General features: G+C 40.1%; 1 protein-coding gene across 4 annotated transcripts in view; it reads left to right on the top strand.

The window, feature by feature from the left end:
* Positions 1-827: 827 nt before the first annotated feature.
* LOC103538687 (neurabin-1-like) overlaps positions 828-19,231 on the top strand; it is a 40,990-nt gene continuing 22,586 nt past the window's right edge. For all 4 annotated transcript variants that reach the window (XM_030454388.1, XM_030454391.1, XM_030454389.1 and 1 more), the window contains exons 1-8: positions 828-923; positions 1,432-3,281; positions 14,809-14,941; positions 15,396-15,516; positions 16,018-16,122; positions 16,297-16,417; positions 16,901-17,044; positions 18,388-18,441. In XM_030454388.1, the coding sequence (XP_030310248.1) occupies positions 1,686-3,281; positions 14,809-14,941; positions 15,396-15,516; positions 16,018-16,122; positions 16,297-16,417; positions 16,901-17,044; positions 18,388-18,441 (2,274 nt within the window). In that variant the 5' untranslated portion in view covers positions 828-923; positions 1,432-1,685. The remainder of the gene's footprint in view (positions 924-1,431; positions 3,282-14,808; positions 14,942-15,395; positions 15,517-16,017; positions 16,123-16,296; positions 16,418-16,900; positions 17,045-18,387; positions 18,442-19,231) is intronic.

The raw sequence follows: 19,231 nt of genomic DNA, 5'->3' as shown, positions 1-19,231 counted from the left end.
CGGGGCTGCCTCGGCTGTGTACCTGCGCTGGGTTTGATACTCACCTGTTCGGGAGGGGTCAAAACCAACCTGACTGTTAAAACGAAAGGAGGGGGGAAGGAATGTTTGGCACTAGTGATACTTCCGGCTGTCAGAGCCTCGGCCGTGGCAGCTGCCGCAACTTCGCCTGCAGCCGGGGACCGGGCTGCTCTCGGCGCAGCGCTGCCCGCCCGGGCTCTGAGAACCGCTCGCAGCTCCCCAGCGCCGGCACCGCGGCGCTCACTTTTCTGCAGGGAGCCGGGTCCCTCCCTCGGCGGTCACCGCCGTCCCTCGCCCCGGCGCCCCGAGTCGCGGCGGTTCCTGGGCGGCGTGGCCGGTGAGCGACCCGCACCCACAGGCGCTGTGCTGCGCCGCCCCGCCCTCACGGCCAGGGGACACCGGGCAGCGGCTCCGCGCTTGCTCGCCTCCGCCGCATGGTATCACCCTAAACCCGTATCCCGCCATGGCGTGGTATATCCCGGCGCGGGAGGCGCTTCCCTCAGGCCGGGCGCGCCCGCCCGCCGCCTCCCCCCAGCCCCTCTCCTCCCTCTCGCCCAGAGGAACAAGGGCGCGCCCGCCGCTCCCGCTCTTTGTGTGCGAGCGAGACAGGGAGCGCGCGCGGGCGGGCCCGACACACAGGGCGGAGGAGGGCGCCGGGCAGCGTGAGAGGCAGCGAGCGGAGCGGGCAGGCGGGCGGCGGTTTGGAGCGACGCCGCGGGGGCGGGAGGAAGGTGGAGTGAGGAGTGCGGGGCGGCGGCGGAGGCAGCGGCGGGGGGGTGGGACGGAGGGAGGAGAGCGGCTGGCTGGCTGGCTGGCTGGCGGCGGATGGTGATGGCGTGGTGTGTGCGGCCGCTGAGCGGCTGTAAGCGCTGAGGGGAAGGAGGCGGCGGGACCCCCGCCCCCAGGTAGGCTGGCTCGGAAAGTTTGGGGAGAGGTGCCGGGGCGGCTCCGCTGCAGGCCCCGCAGCGCAGAGGCGCCGCCACGGGGAAGCCCTAACTCGGGGCCGAAACTTGTGGCTTCCCCCCCTTCCGGGCAGTGAGTCCCGGGGACGTCCGGGCCCTCCCCCCCCTCTCCTGGCGAGCTGCGGCGCGGTTCGGCCCGGGCCCGGCCTCCCTGAGGCGGCAGGAAGGGCCGGGCGCTGCCCCCTCCCCCGTCGCCCGTCCCGGGACGGCCGTTGGCGGGAGTGGCGGGGGGGGGGGGGGGGCACACGCCGCCGTATCCCCGCCGGAGCCGCCAGGCTGGTGCTCGGGCGGGCGGGCGGGCGGCTGGGAGCAGCTGGGACCGCGCGTCCGGGCGGACACAATGGGCTTTATCCCGCGGAGAGGTGTCCGGCGGAGATTCCTACCCGGAGTTTCGGATTCGTGTCACACGCCGGCGAGGCCCCGAGCTAATGAGAACACTTTCTCTTTGCAGATGGCTCTCCGAGTACCGCGATCCGCGCTGGGGAGAATACCCCATGTGGCCATTTGCGCGCTGTGATTTCTTTCTCTCCACGTCTGCTCCCCTGCGCCTCGTTTCGATGCGAGCCGGGAGGCTGGCCGAGTGAAAGGCTGCTTTTCGGACCTTCTGTGAGGTCTGCTCTGCGTGCGGGTGGAAGCTTTGTGCCTGGGAGTCGTCCTCGCCCTTCCCGTTCTTTTTGAGGCGTCGAGACAGCTTTCTCTCTGACAATGATGAAAACCGAAGGTAAAGGGGAAAGGACTTTAAGAAGTGCTTCTCCACACCGAAATGCCTATAAATCTGATTTCCATGCTATCAAATGCTCTTTTGATGGCGTAAACAATGCTGAAAACACTTCTAACAAAACAGGCTTGCATCAGAAGCTGAGCACGTCTTCCAATGGAGGGGGAAATGACCCACACAGTCGAGGCAGAGCTGCCACTTATGGCAATAGAGTACACAAGATCAAAAATATGTTTCTGCAAATGGGAAGCTCTTCTTCCACACTCTCTTGTGAAAGCAGTCCACCTGAGACCAAATTAATCAGCCGGGCCACAGCAGCAGAGTATGGACCTTCTCCAGGTAGCCCATCTTTCCTCAATGTCCAAAAGAATAATCTTCTTAATGCAAGTACCAGCCCCAGTGGCAGTCCTGTGGATTCATTGTCTGTGCCTTCCGCTGCTGACAAGGTCATCCGTAGCAACGATGAGGCAGACCTAGACAAGGTTGCCCTGGCAGAAAAATTTTCGGAGACCCGGAAGCTGTTTGAGAGAAATATAAAACAACGGAGCTCAGTGGACAGATATTCCCCCAGTAAATGTGAAAAAGGTGAGGATAAGAGGAGACGCAGTTCAGCTTCTGATTGCAGCACTGTGGCAGAACATTTCAGTTTTAATACAGAAGCGAGTCTTCCAGTTGCGCTGGAGAAAGTGGAAAATCAAGGTAACGAGGAGTTAAAGCAGCAGCATCCCAACAGTGGTTCCAGATCTTCCTTCCTGAATGCAGGGCCCATTTCTAGGAGGCTGGAAAGCTTTCTGGGTGACAGTGATACTGAAGAATCCAAAGACATTTGCAGAAATTACAGTCTCCTGAATCGGGACCTTCTGACAGGTCACCACGTTTTGGATTCATCTGCTGTTGCTGAAGGATGTCTGGAAAAGGCTGTGATTACCAAAGTGCCAGTAATCCTCAGAGATGAGCTGAACGAGGCACGTGGAAAAGACAAAAAAGAGCACCTGGTACTTGAGAGAAGTTTGTGGGATGTGGGCAGTACACCTGGTCAGGATGCTCAGCAGAGATCAGATAGCGTTCTCTCCCAGGTTTTCCCTGCAGAGGGGACTTCTGCAGAGCTGGTTGCACAAGATGCAACCTCAGGGCATGAAAAAGGTTTGGAGAAAGATCATGCCGTTCAAGAGGATCAGCTGCTCAATCAAGTACAGGGAGGGAAGAGGAACGACTACTCCTTGGAGGTTGTAGAAGAAAGCAGTGAAATCAGTCATGAAGAAGAAAGAGATGGGATTTCTGTGAAAGATGGTCCATTTACACAAGTTCAGGATGTTCTAGAGCAGGAAGAGGATACTGAAGAAGAGGAGCAAATGATGGAAAAGCAGCATGAGAACTTCAATGCTTTTGGAATAGAGAATGCAGCTTTTGATGATTATAGGGATACAGAGTTAGAAAACCAAGGGCCTGAAGGCAAAGAAATATTGGAGGGAGAGGAGGAGGAGTATATGTATGACAGCGAATATGAGGAGTTTCCTGGACTTTCTGAAGAGGAAGATCCTGAACCAAAACGAAAAGTCAAGTTCTCAACAGCTCCTATCAAGGTAAGTACATTTGAACTGTCTTTACTTTTTAATGTTTTGTAGTCAAAAATACCCAGGAAATAAATTTTTATGTTTTTCAAAGGTCTAAAAACCCTTGAAAAATGTAAGCTTATAGCTTTTATTCAAAACTAAATTAGAGAGAAGTTATACATTTTCTGGTCATAAGTGATTCCTGAATCACAGCAGTTTCATAAGATAGCCAGCATAGTGAAATGTGAGACTTTAGTTACTGGACATTTTCAGAAACACTACACTTTTGGGAATAATACAAACACATGACCTTTAAAACCTGCCTTCATTTGTTTATATTGGAAGCATTGCATTAGGAAGCATTTTTTGAGTTTTACTTTTTGTACAAAAGTTTTTTTGAAAAAAAAACTGTAGCAGACCTTCAGTTTCAACTTCAGACTTGTTTTTAGAATTAATTATGAGAAAATATAAAATTACTCCTGCTTGTTGTCGAAGATTACAAAATTCTCTCTAATAATAACTGTGTACATTTTCCTTATTTATTTTTATTATTTTTTATATACTGTCTTGGCTAACAAGCTGTAGGGGTATAATGTGAGCATTTTAGAGTTACAGAGTTCTGGAATTAGAAGTGACAGGGCAGACTGGATAATGAGGAATAGTGTAAATTACAGCACTGACAAACTAAAAACATTTAGGTGTCTGATCTTCCTTTACCAAAAATGCCCACAGAATGGTACAGTTCAAACCATGTTTAGCCATAGTCTTATTGCAGACCTCAGTTACTGTGGTACCTCCTAAAGTTTGAGAGGAGAATTGGGAGATGCCAGCCAGGATGGAACAGGAAACAGTTGAGGCTTTCTCAAGCACACTTCTCTTCTACTATCACATGAATGAAAAATCTTATTTATGTTTTGTACAGTCAGAATCACAAGGATGTAAAGATTCTGTTGACTTCTGTACTTAAGCAATGGAGAGCTGTAATTTCCCAGTTTGTTAAAACACACACCAGTGCTGAAACCCAGAAGATGTTTTGAGTGTGGCAAAATATGACTTTTGTTGCATGTGGGTTTTTTATAGGCTCTCCATAGGCAGGCTGACTTTATATGGCTTGTAGTTAATGCTGCTTTAGTAGTGACCTGGAGCACTGAAGGGGTGGAAGTTGCAGAAATTACAGTCTCCGGAATCAGGACCTTTTGACAGGTCACCACAGTTTGGATTCGTCTGCTGTTGCTGAAGGGTGGAAACTGCATCAGGAGTGTGACAAGAGGGCTGTGAGAGCCGCAGGGCTGTCAGTCCATTTCCTCTCACATTTGTGAACTGAGTATCTGAGTAAAGTGCTGTGTTGAGTCTACTACAAATGTCTTCTGAGTGGCTGCTGGTTTCCTGCTGTAGGCTGTGTTTTACTCATCACTGCTGAAATCCTACTGAATCAGTGTCTGTGACAGACTTTCCCTGTCTTCTCCGTTATGTCCATGCCAGACTTGGTTGAAAGCATTAGTAGAAATCTCTGCCAACTGTGATGGGAGCTCTGTGTTGACAAAACTCGGTTTTTGATAACTAGCTCTGTTCAATTACAACTGCTCTTTTGTAAGCCACAGGAACCAGCCTGTACCAGATTACACAACTGAGAGATGAACAGTTAGTTAGTAGCAACTGTTAGCAGTTTTCCATTAGAAATAACACAGTTCCTGCCATTGTGTCCCACGTGGACTAGGAGAATACACTGCTTAACAGCAATATGGTTAGTAAAGTTTAAGACCCCAAAATGGAAGCTTGTGATACATGCCTTCCCTTTTCAGTGAAACTTGACTATATTTTTCCTGTAATGGGTATAGAGGCATCTTTCTGTATGTCATTTTTAATAGATTTTTTTTTCTCTGTTCCTCGTGCCTTGGCAATGATTTCTTTCCCCTTTGTGCCTTTTTTATTTCATATATTCTATAATGATTAGTGGGAATGAGTTCTGGTATATGTTTTTTTTTGCTTTTGTGCTCTGTAAAATAAAGAATAGCAATTTTTTTTTAATTCCCAAAATCATTAACTTTTTTAGAGCATCCCACTTTTACTTCCAGAAGAGAATCTCTTTTGTGCGACTCAATGCATAGATTTTAATGCATCTCAAATTAGAAGGGGAAAAAAGATCATGAGTGTTAGCAAACAATTATTCCTGGTCCCCACCACAGCTTAGAGAAGTGCCATAGTGAGGAATGTATCCTAGTAGCTTCTCTTTTCAGCTTTATTTCAACTAATAAGTTTGACTGAATTTTGAGTGCCATTCCAGACATCCAGAGCCACTAGAGGAGAATGTTTGTCTTTCTCCTCTTGGGTGCTCCTGGAACAGGCCAGGATGGCCTTGGAGTTCTTGCCATTTTCCTTCTACACCTCTCTAGTGATCTCTGTCTTTTGCAATTGCTGTTTAGCAAGTGTGAAGTAGAGTTGGAGAATTCAAAACATATTCAGAAGGTGTTAGGCAAGCATGTTCTCAGATCATCAAAGTTCTGTAGGGTTGGAGCTCTTACCATTGTACTTGATACACACAAAAGGCAATTGTGATATGTGTGTAGGTAATGGATATAACTTACAGGCACCCTAAAACCGGTATTTATGCTGCAGCAGCAAAGAGAGCTCAGTTACAATCTGTTCCAAAGTTTCTAGTCAGTTGTGAAATTGGGAGGGCTTTTGAGTAAAAGGAGACAGCTACCTTAAACATTCCCTAGAGCTCTGCTAATGCTGGTAGCACTGCATCTGACCCATGTCAGAGACCTGTAATTTCTGACATCTGTAGCAGGGCTTAAGGTCGCACTTTGATCTGATAGCATGAGGAAAGATGGTACATAATTAGGCAGATACTCAGTTATTTTGATTTGCCCTATGCCTGTGAAAATAAGCATAGATGAGACTTGAAATAGGTGTTTCCATTCTGTAGAAGCTGGTGATAAATGATGATGATGTCTGGGAAGATTACTTACTTTCTGTATGTGACCTGACTCTTTAAGTCCTGCTGCTGTTTGATCTCTGCAGACCTTAAGAAACATTATGTCTTAGTTGCTGAGTTTTTCTACAATAGTGAAGAGAGTCATACTGTACAGTTATTACCAGAACATCACAGACTGGGTTAGTGTTATGGTATTATAATGAACTATTTTTAGTCTCTTGTTGCCACATATCAAGCCAGTAAGGAATGTAAAGCACACTCAGCTGTCCAAGGTATTTGTAAGACAACAGAATTTGTCATGGTCTTGAAGTTTTAAGAATAAATTTTATAAACAATCAGCATTACAGACATTACTAATAGCATTAGGTGACTGTGCTGTCATCCCTTTATATTTCATTTTACTTTTGGAATGCAGAGATTAAACTCCTTTCAATTATGTCATTACCTTGAAAGGCTTTAATTAACATAAATGTAGTGACTGGGTGCTGTTTGGCATTTGTGATTTTGAAATTTCCTCCTGTGAAAGAAAATACCAGTTTCCAAATTGACTTCTTGAGATGTTTTCACCTTCGACTGCATCAAACTTTGTCCTCAAGACCTCTATTAGCACTGTGACTAACTTCTGCAATGATTTATGATCCTTTAGAAATTCTGTAGCTCACATGAACTGAAAAGATAATACACCTGTTATTTGCTGCCCTAAGTCTGTTTAATTAGCAGTGTTATCCACTTTATATTGCATGGGAGTGTCTCTGTTCCCATCTTTCTGTCAATAATACTTTCTTTTAAGATTCTTGAGTCAAAAATAGAGTTTAAAAAAAGAACCACAACAACCCCCAATCCCTTGTAAAGGCTTTTATATTTGTCACAGTTAAAACTTACTTCTTCCATAAGGAAACGCAGTTTCGTAGCTTGTGTGTTGTCCTAACCAGCCAAGTATCCCCTTCTGAGAGAATATGGAAATCCTTCAAAATGTTGCCATTTGTCTTGCACATTGAAACAGAGCTGTTTTATGTACATCTGGGACACAAATGGTAATCTTTTTCAGGCTGGCATACTTGTCAGTCTTTTCAGTACAGAACTGCTTACTGCAGTTAATGAAGCAGCAAATGAAGACAGTATTGTGTCCAGTTCTGGAGCCACCAAAACAAGAAAGACATGGAGCTGTTGGAGCAAGTCTAGAGGAGGGCCATGAAGATGACCAGAGGGCTGGAGCACCTCCTCTGTGAGGACAGGCTGAGAAAGTTAGGGTTGTTCAGCAGAGAGAAGGCTCCAGAGAGACCCTATAGCAGCCTTCAAGTACCTGGAGGGGGCATACAGGAGAGCTGGGGAGGGCTTTTTTACAAGGGTGTGTAGTGATATGACAAGGGGTAATGGCTCTAAACTGGGAGAAGGTAGGTTTAAGCTACACATTAAGAAGAAATTCTTTAGTGTGAGGATGGTGAGACACTGTTTCCCAGGGAGGTTGTGGTTGCCCCATGCCTGGAAGTGTTCAAGGCCAGGTTGGATGGGGTTCTGAGTAGTGGGGTCTAGTGGAAGGTATTGCTGTTCATGCAAGAGATGTTGCAACTAGATAATCTTTATGGTCCTTTCTAACCCAGACTATTCTATGATACATTTAAATTAGGTTTTCTGTATAACAATATATCTGTAAATGCTTACCACTTTTAGGAGATGCACAATTTTTGTAGGTCATTGTGTACTCTCCTTAAAATGTTCTAACAAAGTGTTGCAGTGTAGTGCTTCAGCTTGGTACATCCTCTGAATTTTGAAATGTAACCTTTTATCCTTATGATATCATACACAGAAAGGGATACAAAATACACTAACTGGTGGAAGATATGAAAACCCTGGAGGTTTTTTTCAGTAATTTGGAGACTGCACAAATGGCCAATTGTTTGTCAGCTATTGGTCAAGCACTTAGGTAAAATATTTCCTTGACATTGGGAGACAGGTATGTGACATGGATGTAGATTGATTTATGAAAACAGAGTTAAGCCAAGAGATTTAAACGTGTACGTGAGAAGTCTTCCACTTTTTTTCTTGACACAAATAATTTAAGTGTAGTTCTACCCATATTTTTGAGATCTTTTGCAATGACAATTTGTTTGTTGTAAATCATAGATTTGAACTGTTTTGAACTGTTGATCACTTGCATCAACATTACAATGTTTATAATTTAACATCATAACTTTTCTTCCTACTTTTACCTCAAACCTAAACTCTCCATGGTACTTTTCAGTGACTTTTGACAAGAAGTAATCTTGAATATAGTTCATTTTTATTCTGCCTGCATCTGAGAGTATGGCATTTCCTGCTGGCTGACTTAACTGAGGTGTTAAAAACATGACATCAACTGGATGTCATATTTTCACATGCGTGAAAATTTTGTATTTTGGGTTGGTTTTTTTTTTTATTTGTTTGAGAAAAGATAATCTTTAAACTCTTACTGAAATTTCCATTTTCATAAAAATTAAATGTTTGTTAAGCTTAAATAGATTTAATTACTGTATCCATTGTTTCTGGTCCTTGTTATGTTTTGGTTCCATGACATTTGTTCAGCTTTCCAGGAAGAAGCTCTGTCAGGCTTCTTTGGCTTTTTGTTTTACTTGTACATCTTCTGTTATGGTGTTTAGGAAATACTTGATCTGTGAGTTTTACAGGAGTAGATGGACTTGGCATTTCAAGACTATGAGAGTCTGGTGCCAGGGTATTGGGCTTTAGAGCAGAAATCTGGACCAAAGCAGGAAAAGCAAAGAATTTCTTTGCTTCAAGCAGCCGGAATCTTGACATTAACATCTCGATGTATTTCTAACTGAATTGTTCCCTGAATGCAATGATATGACATAATACCTGCCCTGTTTGTTTGTACTTGATGATGTTATAGAACTATATACAAATATAATATATATATATAAAACTATAAACACTGCAGTATGGTTGTCAGGAGAGGTGACAGTAAGGATGCCAGTTTATCACCCGTCTGTCTTCACTCCTTTTTCAATCCCTCCAACTTCTGATTTCTTAGCAGTTACACACAGATTTGACAGGGAAGAGAGAGGGATTTTTAAAGTTATTTTAAAAATACTACTGGGTTTGAGGATTAGCAACTGTATCAAAGTGAATAACAGATTTTACCTCTTGCTGATGGATGCAGCTTTAGTTTCAGGGAGAGAGGGAGTGAATAGGAGGCACTTCAGAGTTTCATGTGTGGTGTTATGAGAAGAAACACTGAGGAGGTGTCATAAGCAAATTCATAGGAGACAAATTCATTAACTCAGCAGTTAAGCTGCTGAAAGATTCAGCATCCTTTTGATGAAGATGGCTGTTAACACCTGGGAATACTTAATCTAGACTGATAAGAATTAACAGGCAGTAGATGGAACTTGTTTGTGGTTTACATTTTGAAAGATGGAAAAAGTAAATTGTTCATTTTTCTGTCATTCTAACATAAAAACACTCAGAAGCACATCAATAAAAAGAAGTGCATCTCTGTTACCTGAGTACATATTTTGTAATCTTGATCATGAAGGTGCAGTATAGCAGGTTTTTTTACAAGGTTCTTACATTTTTATTGAGTAGTAAAGTGTTATTCCAAAAGGCAACATGCAGCCTCTTTAGATTTATTTTTCATCTTCTTCCATCACCCTCTGATGTGTCTTTCTATAGTGGGATGATCTCAACTTCTGCTCTGAATGTTTTAAATTAAATAAAATCAAACCTGAATTGATGCTTTTCTCTGTCTTTAGAATTTCTTTCACTGGGATTTGAAAATGAAACCTGAAAGAGTGTTTCTCCTTCTGGAGTAGGCAGCATAGCATGACTGAAACAGATATGTTGTCTTCCTTCTCTCTCTGGAAATCAGAGAGTAAATTTTACAGGTTTTATTGAGAATTAAGTAGAGAATAGTGACACTAGTAAAAAACTGGTTTACTTATGATGAAATTATATATACAAAATTGTCTGTACTGTAGGTATGGAGCAAGGTTGTATTTACATCTTTATCTAAACTGGCTTGGTTGGGGTTTTTGGATGAAGTGCCCAAGTGTGCAGGATCTGCCTGTGCACCTGTTTGGTAACAGAAAATGCTACAGTGAGTGTAATGGTTTGTAACCTTACCCTGTTAAAGTGTTACTGACCATCCTGAAGACTTTTTGAAGAGGAGTAAAAGTATGTTTAAAGAAAAAAAAAAAAGCAAGTTTTTTCTTTTTGCTGATTAAAGGATTTGTTATCATTAATTGACTTATATCAAGTATAGTCACTTCTAAAATACACTAAGCAGTGATAATAAAATGCTAAGCAGGGAGCTTGGGGGAAGGGAGGAGCGGGCAGCGGTACTGAGCTGTCGACTTTAACTGAAGAGGGAGATTGTAAGAGTAAACTGAAGTGTACATTATGCTCCAGTCCTACTTCAGTGCTACTGTTTCAAATGATTATTCATGTTGTCCCTGGAACTTCAAGTTCTGCCCGACATTACAGAGGTGGTCAATTTGAAAAACTGGAACTGTTCACCATCAGATCATTTTTCCTGAGCCCTAACTTGTGTTCTGAATGTTTGTCTTTACTGTCAGTCAGCTCGCAGGTTCACAGTAAGAACAGTGTTTCAGAAGAAATGTGAGCTAGCTGGTGTAGTCATTGCTAGGTGTAGTGTCAGTGACACTTCAGTGCCTCTCTCAAGCTCCTAAGAGTTACTTAAAGAGCCTGGGCAGGTGGTGTGAGTCTTTCCAGCAAATACTGTGGTGTTACAGGATGATTTTTAAAGGGATGTTGATTGCTTCCTTTCAAATTAGTTGGGACCCTTTCTGCAGGTTCCAGATTTCTTAATCTTACTGTTTAATTACCTTTGTAATGTTCTGCTTTTGATCAGGCATTTGTTTGTACAAATCTGTCTACTAGAAATTAATATGGGAGTGGAGGTCTTTGGGCTGTGCTTAATGACTCCATAGAAGTTTTATGCAAATGTGAGTTAGTGTTTACCCTGTTACAAAATTAACATTCTGCTAAAACTAACAGTTTTTAAGTAGAGCTTTTTATGTGCTGCTAAGAGTTTGAATTAGGTGATGTTGTTTTTCTCTGATAACTGCTTTCTGTGGTAGTACTAAGTGATATAATAGAGATTTTTAGTTCTGTAAGGTGACAGGAACTGAAGGGTATGATCTTTTAGACATCAGGCAGTGTTGGTTTTCTGAGTCAAACTGAGTTTTGCATTCAAAAAGTGATTCAGTTTACTGATGTGAAGAATAGGGTTTGTTGTGTCTCCAAATGAATGTATTTGCTATCCAAGGACTAAGTATATATTTGAAAAATTCCAGTATGTATTGTAACAATTTAAAGAAAATCCTTCAAAATTCAGCCCTCTGTCAGAAATTTTGTTGTTTCATATTATTTTGATTCATTCTGAAGCCAAGAGTTCTTGAGTGTAAAAAGATGTTCTTTTTCAGATAGCAAGGTTTTTCATCATTTATTGATTTGAAAGGATCCAGAAGTTATTAATGTTAGGTCAAATTTCTGGATATATAACAAGCCAGGGTAAAACGCTTGTAAACTTCTGCAGGTTTCTCCTATCTTGAGACAATAACTTCTGTTTGCTAAGCACATCTTTGAAAAATATCACTTGCACAATAATAATTTTATGATCTCTGCCTAGCAGAGGCTTCTAAATAGTAAGATTAGAATTTCTTTTGTCCCTAATGCATCTGACTCAGTTACTAAACCCTGCCAGACATAGCACAGGGATGAACTGTTTTAGCTTTCTCATCAATCTTCTAAACTGTATAACTTGTAAATTATATTATTTATTATCCACATTTTAACATTGTTTAATGTTACTTTTGCTGCTTGGCAAAAACAACTTGCTGAGCAGTTCTGTGTTCTCGATATCACAATTTTACTGTTTCCACTCATAAAAGATGAATACCATGTTATGATTCTACATGTACACAATAAAAATCTCTGTCTTTTGCCCTTGATGCTTTGACCATAGATTTCTTAGTGTGCTCTTCCTTTTCTTGTTACTGTAGTGTTTAGCTTCTAGTTAACATCAGTTTAACTTTTCCTCTGTTCTTTGTACATTGGCATTTTTCCTCAAATTTGTTTCTCTGAAGTCAGGGATGGGAGATATTTTGAAACAAGTCTGTCTTGTCTTAATTGTGAGGCTGTGGTTTTTAGGATCGTTACCTAAATTATTCTCACACATTGTCCATCAAATGCCATTTGAAGAGAAAAATATGAATTCTTTCTCCTAGTGCATCAGTGAGAATTTTTTACAGATAAGTTCTTCTTTAAAAGCTAGTGTGAGTAAATACTGGTAATCTTTGTTTGCATGTGTAAGTTTGTGCTATTATTCTATGAATAACAATTACAAACATCACTAGAATGTAAGACACCACTAATTTTAAATTCTGTGATCCACTCCCAGCAAACGATCAATTCCTGTGATAGATTTTGTGTCAAAATGGACAAATTCCATGAGTCTCTCAGATATGATGCTATTAATATGTAAGCTGGAAAAAATGTAATATTTTTTAGAGATTCTAGAGATATTAGAGCACTGGCTCAGACTAAGACTTTCAATATATGTGCTGTTGTTATGATGATGCAACTTTGGTTACCCCAGATTTCCAGCACGTTTTATATGGTTGTGTAAGGAACTGGTCATCCTTTTTCTAATGTAATTAATGGGTAGATAGTGACTACTTGCATCATCTTCTGCTTTGTGAGTTAGAGCACTGGGTTATAAAGAACAGTTATTAACAGTTGTCAGTGTCTCCCAAATGAGCTACCAACATTCTCCACATTTTGCTCATTCAGTCATTTGATAGTTAGTGATCTTTAATGTTATAGTCATATTATTAATCCTGTACCATATGTGCACATATAAATAAGCAGACTTGATTTTTTGGGGGCCCCAGTATTGGATTTATTCTAAAGAACTCAAATATTCTCACTAACAAGATATTAGTTATCTTGTTGTTATCTCACCATCATTTGTCCTCTTACGAACTTCTAGAATGAATCTCATTATAGCTTGACTGTATTTTTGAGAGTCTGATTATTCTGCTGGGTGGAAAGGAACAAAATTAGACGGGTCTTGTTCCAAAGGGAGAAGAGTATTCCATTAAATCCTTCTGCTGCACATCCTATTTACTTGTTTGGGTAGGTAGGTAGGAAGATTAATTTAAATATCTTATACACTTTTTTTCTGATAAGGATAGAGTAAGGATACTTTGTCTGGTTTGCAGATCTTTCTGTGAAGTATGTGGAAAACAGAATGAGTAAGACAACCTCTGTTGTCTTTGCATGTCCAGTTGTTGCCCATTGTTGTATGTATGACAGTCCAAAGCAGTTTGTTAAGTTTATTGACCTTTATGCAAGACTTAAAAAGAACAACTTTTCAGGAAGGAAATATTACTAGGGGAAATACAAGACTTCTTAGAGTGGGTTTCTTCCCTTTCAGGCAAGTGGATCTCATCTTGCTCACTTGCTGGTCTGTTTTATGGCCACACTGTGTTTCTGGAGTAGCTGTTTTGCAGAAGTTTGGCAGAGTTTGTGAAACTGTCCTCCAGCTGGGAAGTGAAGCAGTAAGCTCCCTGGGGGAAATACTGGGTTGTATTAGTTGCTTTTAGGTGATCTGTTTCAATAACCCTTTTCCTGTGCCTGAGGCTGCTGCTATGCAGAACTAGCACCATATACTGGTGGATGTAAATTCACCAGAAAAAATGTTAATTACAGCAAACTACAATTAATTTTTGTCTTATTTACATGATTACAGTTACCTGTCTAGGTAGTCTTAGTGGGAAAATGCAAAAGTATAAAAGGGCAGTGTAAATTAACTTTGCATCAGCACTGCATGTTCTTGAGGTTAGGTGGCTGCTATCCATAACTGGTTTTTTTCTTGCAGTGATGTTGGGTAAAACATTCAGTGCCTGAAAAAATTTAAGCAGAAAACCTTTTTTTTTTTTTTTTTTTCAAGATAAGTGGAAGGCTATGTATATTTTTTTCCCTAATGTAAGAATTTAAATGCAGCTAATGAACATGCTGATAAGTAAAATTAATCCTGTAGCTCATTCTTCCTTTCTAGATTTCTGTCTTAATTCATGTTGTTTGTTATTACAACTCAGAAATTCAGCAGTTCACTAAAAATAGTAATGTATGTAACAAGGCATTTCCTTTTCCTGGGAAACTGCATGATCCTTGTGCAAAATCAAAAAACCACATCTGTTTGAAGCACTGCAGTTGGCAGATGGTGTGTGGGGAGGGAAGAAGAGAGGAAGAAGAATTTGGGGGAATGTAGTCCTAAAAAAAAAAACAACAACAAAAAAAATCGCACTACATCAAAGAGGAGATGACTGATTTCCTGGAATAATTGCTTTTAACTATTTGTTATATTTACACAACAAAAAATGTTTTGAAGGATTTGTTTTGAATTTCTGAAATATTACTTCTGTGCAAATTAGAAACTGTCTTGTAGCAATAGTGTTTATTATAGCAGATGGTTATTTTAAAAATGTGATCTCTAAAAATGCTATTTTAATTTTCATACTGATTTTCTTTCAGTTATATCATGATAAGAAGGAGAAGGAAAAGCACTAAAAAAAAATTTCCGTTGCCTTTCTCCAGGTTTTCAGTACTTACTCAAATGAAGACTATGATAGACGGAATGAAGAAGTTGACCCTGTGGCAGCGTCAGCTGAGTATGAACTTGAGAAAAGGGTAGAAAAAATGGAAGTGTTTCCTGTGGAAATTGAAAAAGGTGCAAATCAAACCTTGAATATTTTTAAGAACAATTTTAAACTGTATTTTGCTTGAATTTGGTGTTGAATTTTTGAATGTGTGCTCAGGCTTTCATTAGAGTTTAGTTCTGTTGTACTCTGTGGACGTAAACTGGACAGACTTCTACTAAGTGCAAATTGTCATATTTAATTAAAGTTAGGAAGGTGGCATTACTGAGTGATTGATCTGCACCAAAATATATATAATTCATAAGTCTTTCTATCTCCAGGTACCATGAAGCTTTGAATATAATAGGCAGTAATAACTATAGAATAAAAAGGCTTTAAGTAGTATCTGGATACAAAGCACGTTGTCTTTTGTTTGGTTTTAAGTGAATTTTTCTATCTTTTGTGTGGAAGGACTTGGAATGCCTTAGAAGCAGCTCAGCATCCCCAAGTGTTGTGTGACTAATGTTAGATTTTTAAATCCCTTAGGTGACAGTGGTCTGGGCATCAGTATTATTGGCATGGGAGTGGGTGCTGATCAGGGACTGGAAAAACTAGGTATTTTTGTGAAAACAATAACAGATGGTGGAGCTGCTCAGAGAGATGGACGGTGAGTTTTTCATTGAATTGATGGTTTTTTTCAGGTTTCTAACTGAGCCCAAACATTTTTCTTGGATATGCTAAATACTGTGAATAAAATGAAAAAACGAAATCCAGCTGCATAAATACTACATTTCTGCTTTGTTACTTTTTTAAAAAAGCCCAGTATTTTTATTTAATATAGAACACTTTTGCAAAATAAGTTGCATATATGAGAAAAGCTGAGAATGTGCCAATGTGTGAAAGTGCCACAAAATCACACTGACACCCCAAGACCCCTATAGCTGTGGAAATAATGTAAAAAATATTAAGATAAATGCTGCGTAAATTTTAATTGGCAATCTGCATAGTAACTGGGCATAAAGAGATTGTTTTAAGCAATTAATTACTTGGGACTCTAGAATTTCTCATGATAAATACTAGTGAGTTTTAAGTGATACTAGTCATGTCCAAAATTTGTGAGCCAAAATATTTTGTTGAACTGATAGCCAAGCCTTTATTTATTTTGCAGAATTCAAGTAAATGATCAGATTGTTGAGGTTGATGGCATAAGTCTAGTGGGAGTCACTCAGTTCTTTGCAGCCACTGTATTAAAAAACACCAAAGGCACAGTGAGGTAAGTGTATTTTCTATGAAATAATAAGTTCTTATTTTCATTTTTCACTAATGGAGAATGCAAAACCATAATCTTAAAGTTTTACAAAGTTGTTGAAGACAACAGTATGGCAAACAAATCCCCTAATCATGTCTTAAGCTTTTTACTGCAAGCTAATTTGTTTTTCTTCTGTAGGTTTTTGATTGGGAGAGAGAAACCAGGGACTCAGAGTGAAGTAGCCCGGCTCATTAGTGAGACTCTAGAGCAAGAGAGATGTCTGTATGAGCAGCACTATATTCAAGATGATACAGAGCAGGTAAATCATCATACATATATAGATATTTTTGAAAGTACATTATTATTGTTATTGCTACATGCAATAAGCACTTCTACAAATGGAATAAATGTTTTTTTGAATCAAATTGAAGCAAAAAAGGGATAAACAGAAAAAATCATGAGAAAATACAGAATGAATACATTACTGCTATCAAGGCACATGGTTGTCTCTAGTAGCTCTCCTTCCAATTTACCAATTATTCAAAAATATTTGTAAGTTTTAGCTGTGTGGGATTGTTTTGCACATGGCTTACTTAGCTTTCTTCTGTGGGACTTCGATGGAGGAGTTTGCAAGTAATCTTTAGAACATATGATGGGTATAAGACACCAAGAAGGTATAGTTAGTTACCAGTTGAGAAGAGTTTTGCAACTGTTAGCATTTCTTGATTGTGTGTTTTTGTTGTTGCTGCCACCATAATGCAGAGTGTGTTACAGAATGTCTTGATCTTCCTCCTTTTGTTAGGATGATGACTACGATGATGATGATGATACATATGAGTCACATTTCCATGGAAGATCTGTAGAAGTTTTTGAACTTCCTGAAAATGAAGATATTTGTTTGCCACTGGATATGGATTCAGCACAATCTCTTCTTAAATTTAAAGAGGTATGGTAGCTGTTCCTTAAATATTCTTTCTGATACACTGGGGAGCATTTGAACCTTGTAAAGTTAGATATAATTGCCTCCACATCCCTCTTATTGTGATTTCGGGTTTGTTTTTCCAACATCCTCAATAAATCTCTCTAGTGTCTCTTGAAATGCTGGTATTCTGCAGTTTTCTGATCCCAGCTTCCCTGCACATGTGTATTTATGTTAAATGTATATTTATGTTAATTAATTTTATATATTTATATTAAATGGTTTGATTTAAATTAAATTTTAAAAAAGCATTTGGAAACAAGCATTAGGACCAACACCGCCTCCCTCCTTGTCTGAACATTTCATTAAATAGATCTGCTGCTTCTTGTAGTTCTTCTTTGGCCCCTTGGACTGCATTTATTTACTGTGTGGTAGAATGGTTTTAGCTATGAGGGGAGCATGGGGTATGCCAATTCTCTTGAGTCTTGTGGTTAAACGTTCTTCAGGAAGACAAGGAATACACATCAAATCTCTTTCTGTAGTCCCTTAGGTCTCTGGGAAATCTCTGCATACATAACAGCAATTGATTCTCTAGATAGGCATGGTTTTGGGTTGGAGGTTTTTTCCAGATGATCCTTTCTGTTGTGGTTTTTGGTTTTTTTCTGGTATATTTTTTGGAAGTAATGAATCCATAAACTCAATAGGTCTTTTCAGACTGTGATTCACAACTTAATATAGTTGGCAAATTGGGTTCCCTTTTCTTAAGGTTTTTATAAAGGAGCATAATTGCTTTATTCATGTCTGTAGAGTTTAGTTGGGGATTTAAGTGGTGCAATCTTTGGCATTTAGGGGTCTGGGCTTCTTTGATAGATTTAAGCCCCTGTCATTTTCACTCTGAAGGAGAAAAATACATTGCAAAGAAACTGTTTCATTAGATGCCTTCCATACATACATCAGTTTATTTTAGTATTTTGTAGACCTTAAGTTTGCTCTCTTGACAGTATTGATGATGCCATTGAGGAAGTTGAAATTTCAGGCTGTTTATCAGTAGAGAACATACATAGTTCTTCCAGGGTAGGAGACAGAGTACCAGGCTACAGCATCTTTTCATAAGTGCTATATTTACTCGGGATTGTGTGTTGATTTTGGCAGCAAATAGAATACTGTGGAATTTTGGGGGTTTAATTTGAGTTCAGCTTTTTTTGAGCAAAAGCTCATGATCGCTTTTCCTGTAACTGACAAATATTTAAGTTGACGTCAACCTACTATGAAAATGTTTTGAAGAGGAATGGAATTGTGGACAAATACTTATAACTAACATTTCAAGTGTCATTTTGTGTATGCTCATGCAATTTGTTTGTTTGTTTCAGCTACAGTTAAAACATGCAGTAACAATAGCTGAAGTGAATCAACTGAAGGAAAAAGTAAGTTTTCAAAGAATCTTATTATTTGCTGGTGAGTTGTTCATTTGTTTGTATGAATTTTACCGAGAATAGGCTGAATGCAGAAGGCACCAATCTATTCCAGGCCCCAGGCTCTATGTACACTGTGCTATGCTAGACAGGCATTTGTAATCTGAAGAGCTGTTATCCAGTTTTTAAAAAGGAAAAAAACATAACAAAACCCCCACAGAATGAACAAACAAACAAACCTCAATCCCGGAATACCTCCTGTGCCATTATAAACTGAATACTTCAGTAATATTACATAGAGTACAATTGAATATAATGAAGTACTCTATGAAAACAAGCTCTTCAACAAACGAGAACATTTTCAGGGTACAGCACCTGCTTACTTTCTGTTACCTTGTTTCCCTTCTTTCCCTCCTCAAATTTCTGACCTGCTCTAGGTTCTGCTTTTTTTGTGTGGCTTTTTCCAGTGATGGAGATCTGCATATGGCCTTTTTCTAGCAATACTTGTATATTAGCAGCTGCTTTTACTCCATTCCTTCAGTGTTGCCTTGCTTTGCTAAGACAAGTAACAGCACATTGCTGAGGGTGGGTAGCAACTGGGGAGGGATAGTGCTTCAGACTATAGTAATTTTGATTTACAGTGTCTATTGGAGTTTTTCTTAGTACTGTGCAGATTTTCAGAGCTCCAAGGGTAGAGAGGCAAGGCAGCCAAAACTCCTTTGTGTTCTTACAGATGCTTGTGGTTTTGATTTCTGACAGTGCTCCTCTTCCTTGCAGCATTCCTGAAATTTGGCTTAACTTT

The sequence above is a fragment of the Calypte anna genome, chromosome 7 (assembly GCF_003957555.1).
Source record: "Calypte anna isolate BGI_N300 chromosome 7, bCalAnn1_v1.p, whole genome shotgun sequence".
Taxonomy (NCBI): Eukaryota; Metazoa; Chordata; class Aves; order Apodiformes; family Trochilidae; genus Calypte; species Calypte anna.
This window is presented reverse-complemented; position numbering and strand designations above follow the sequence as displayed.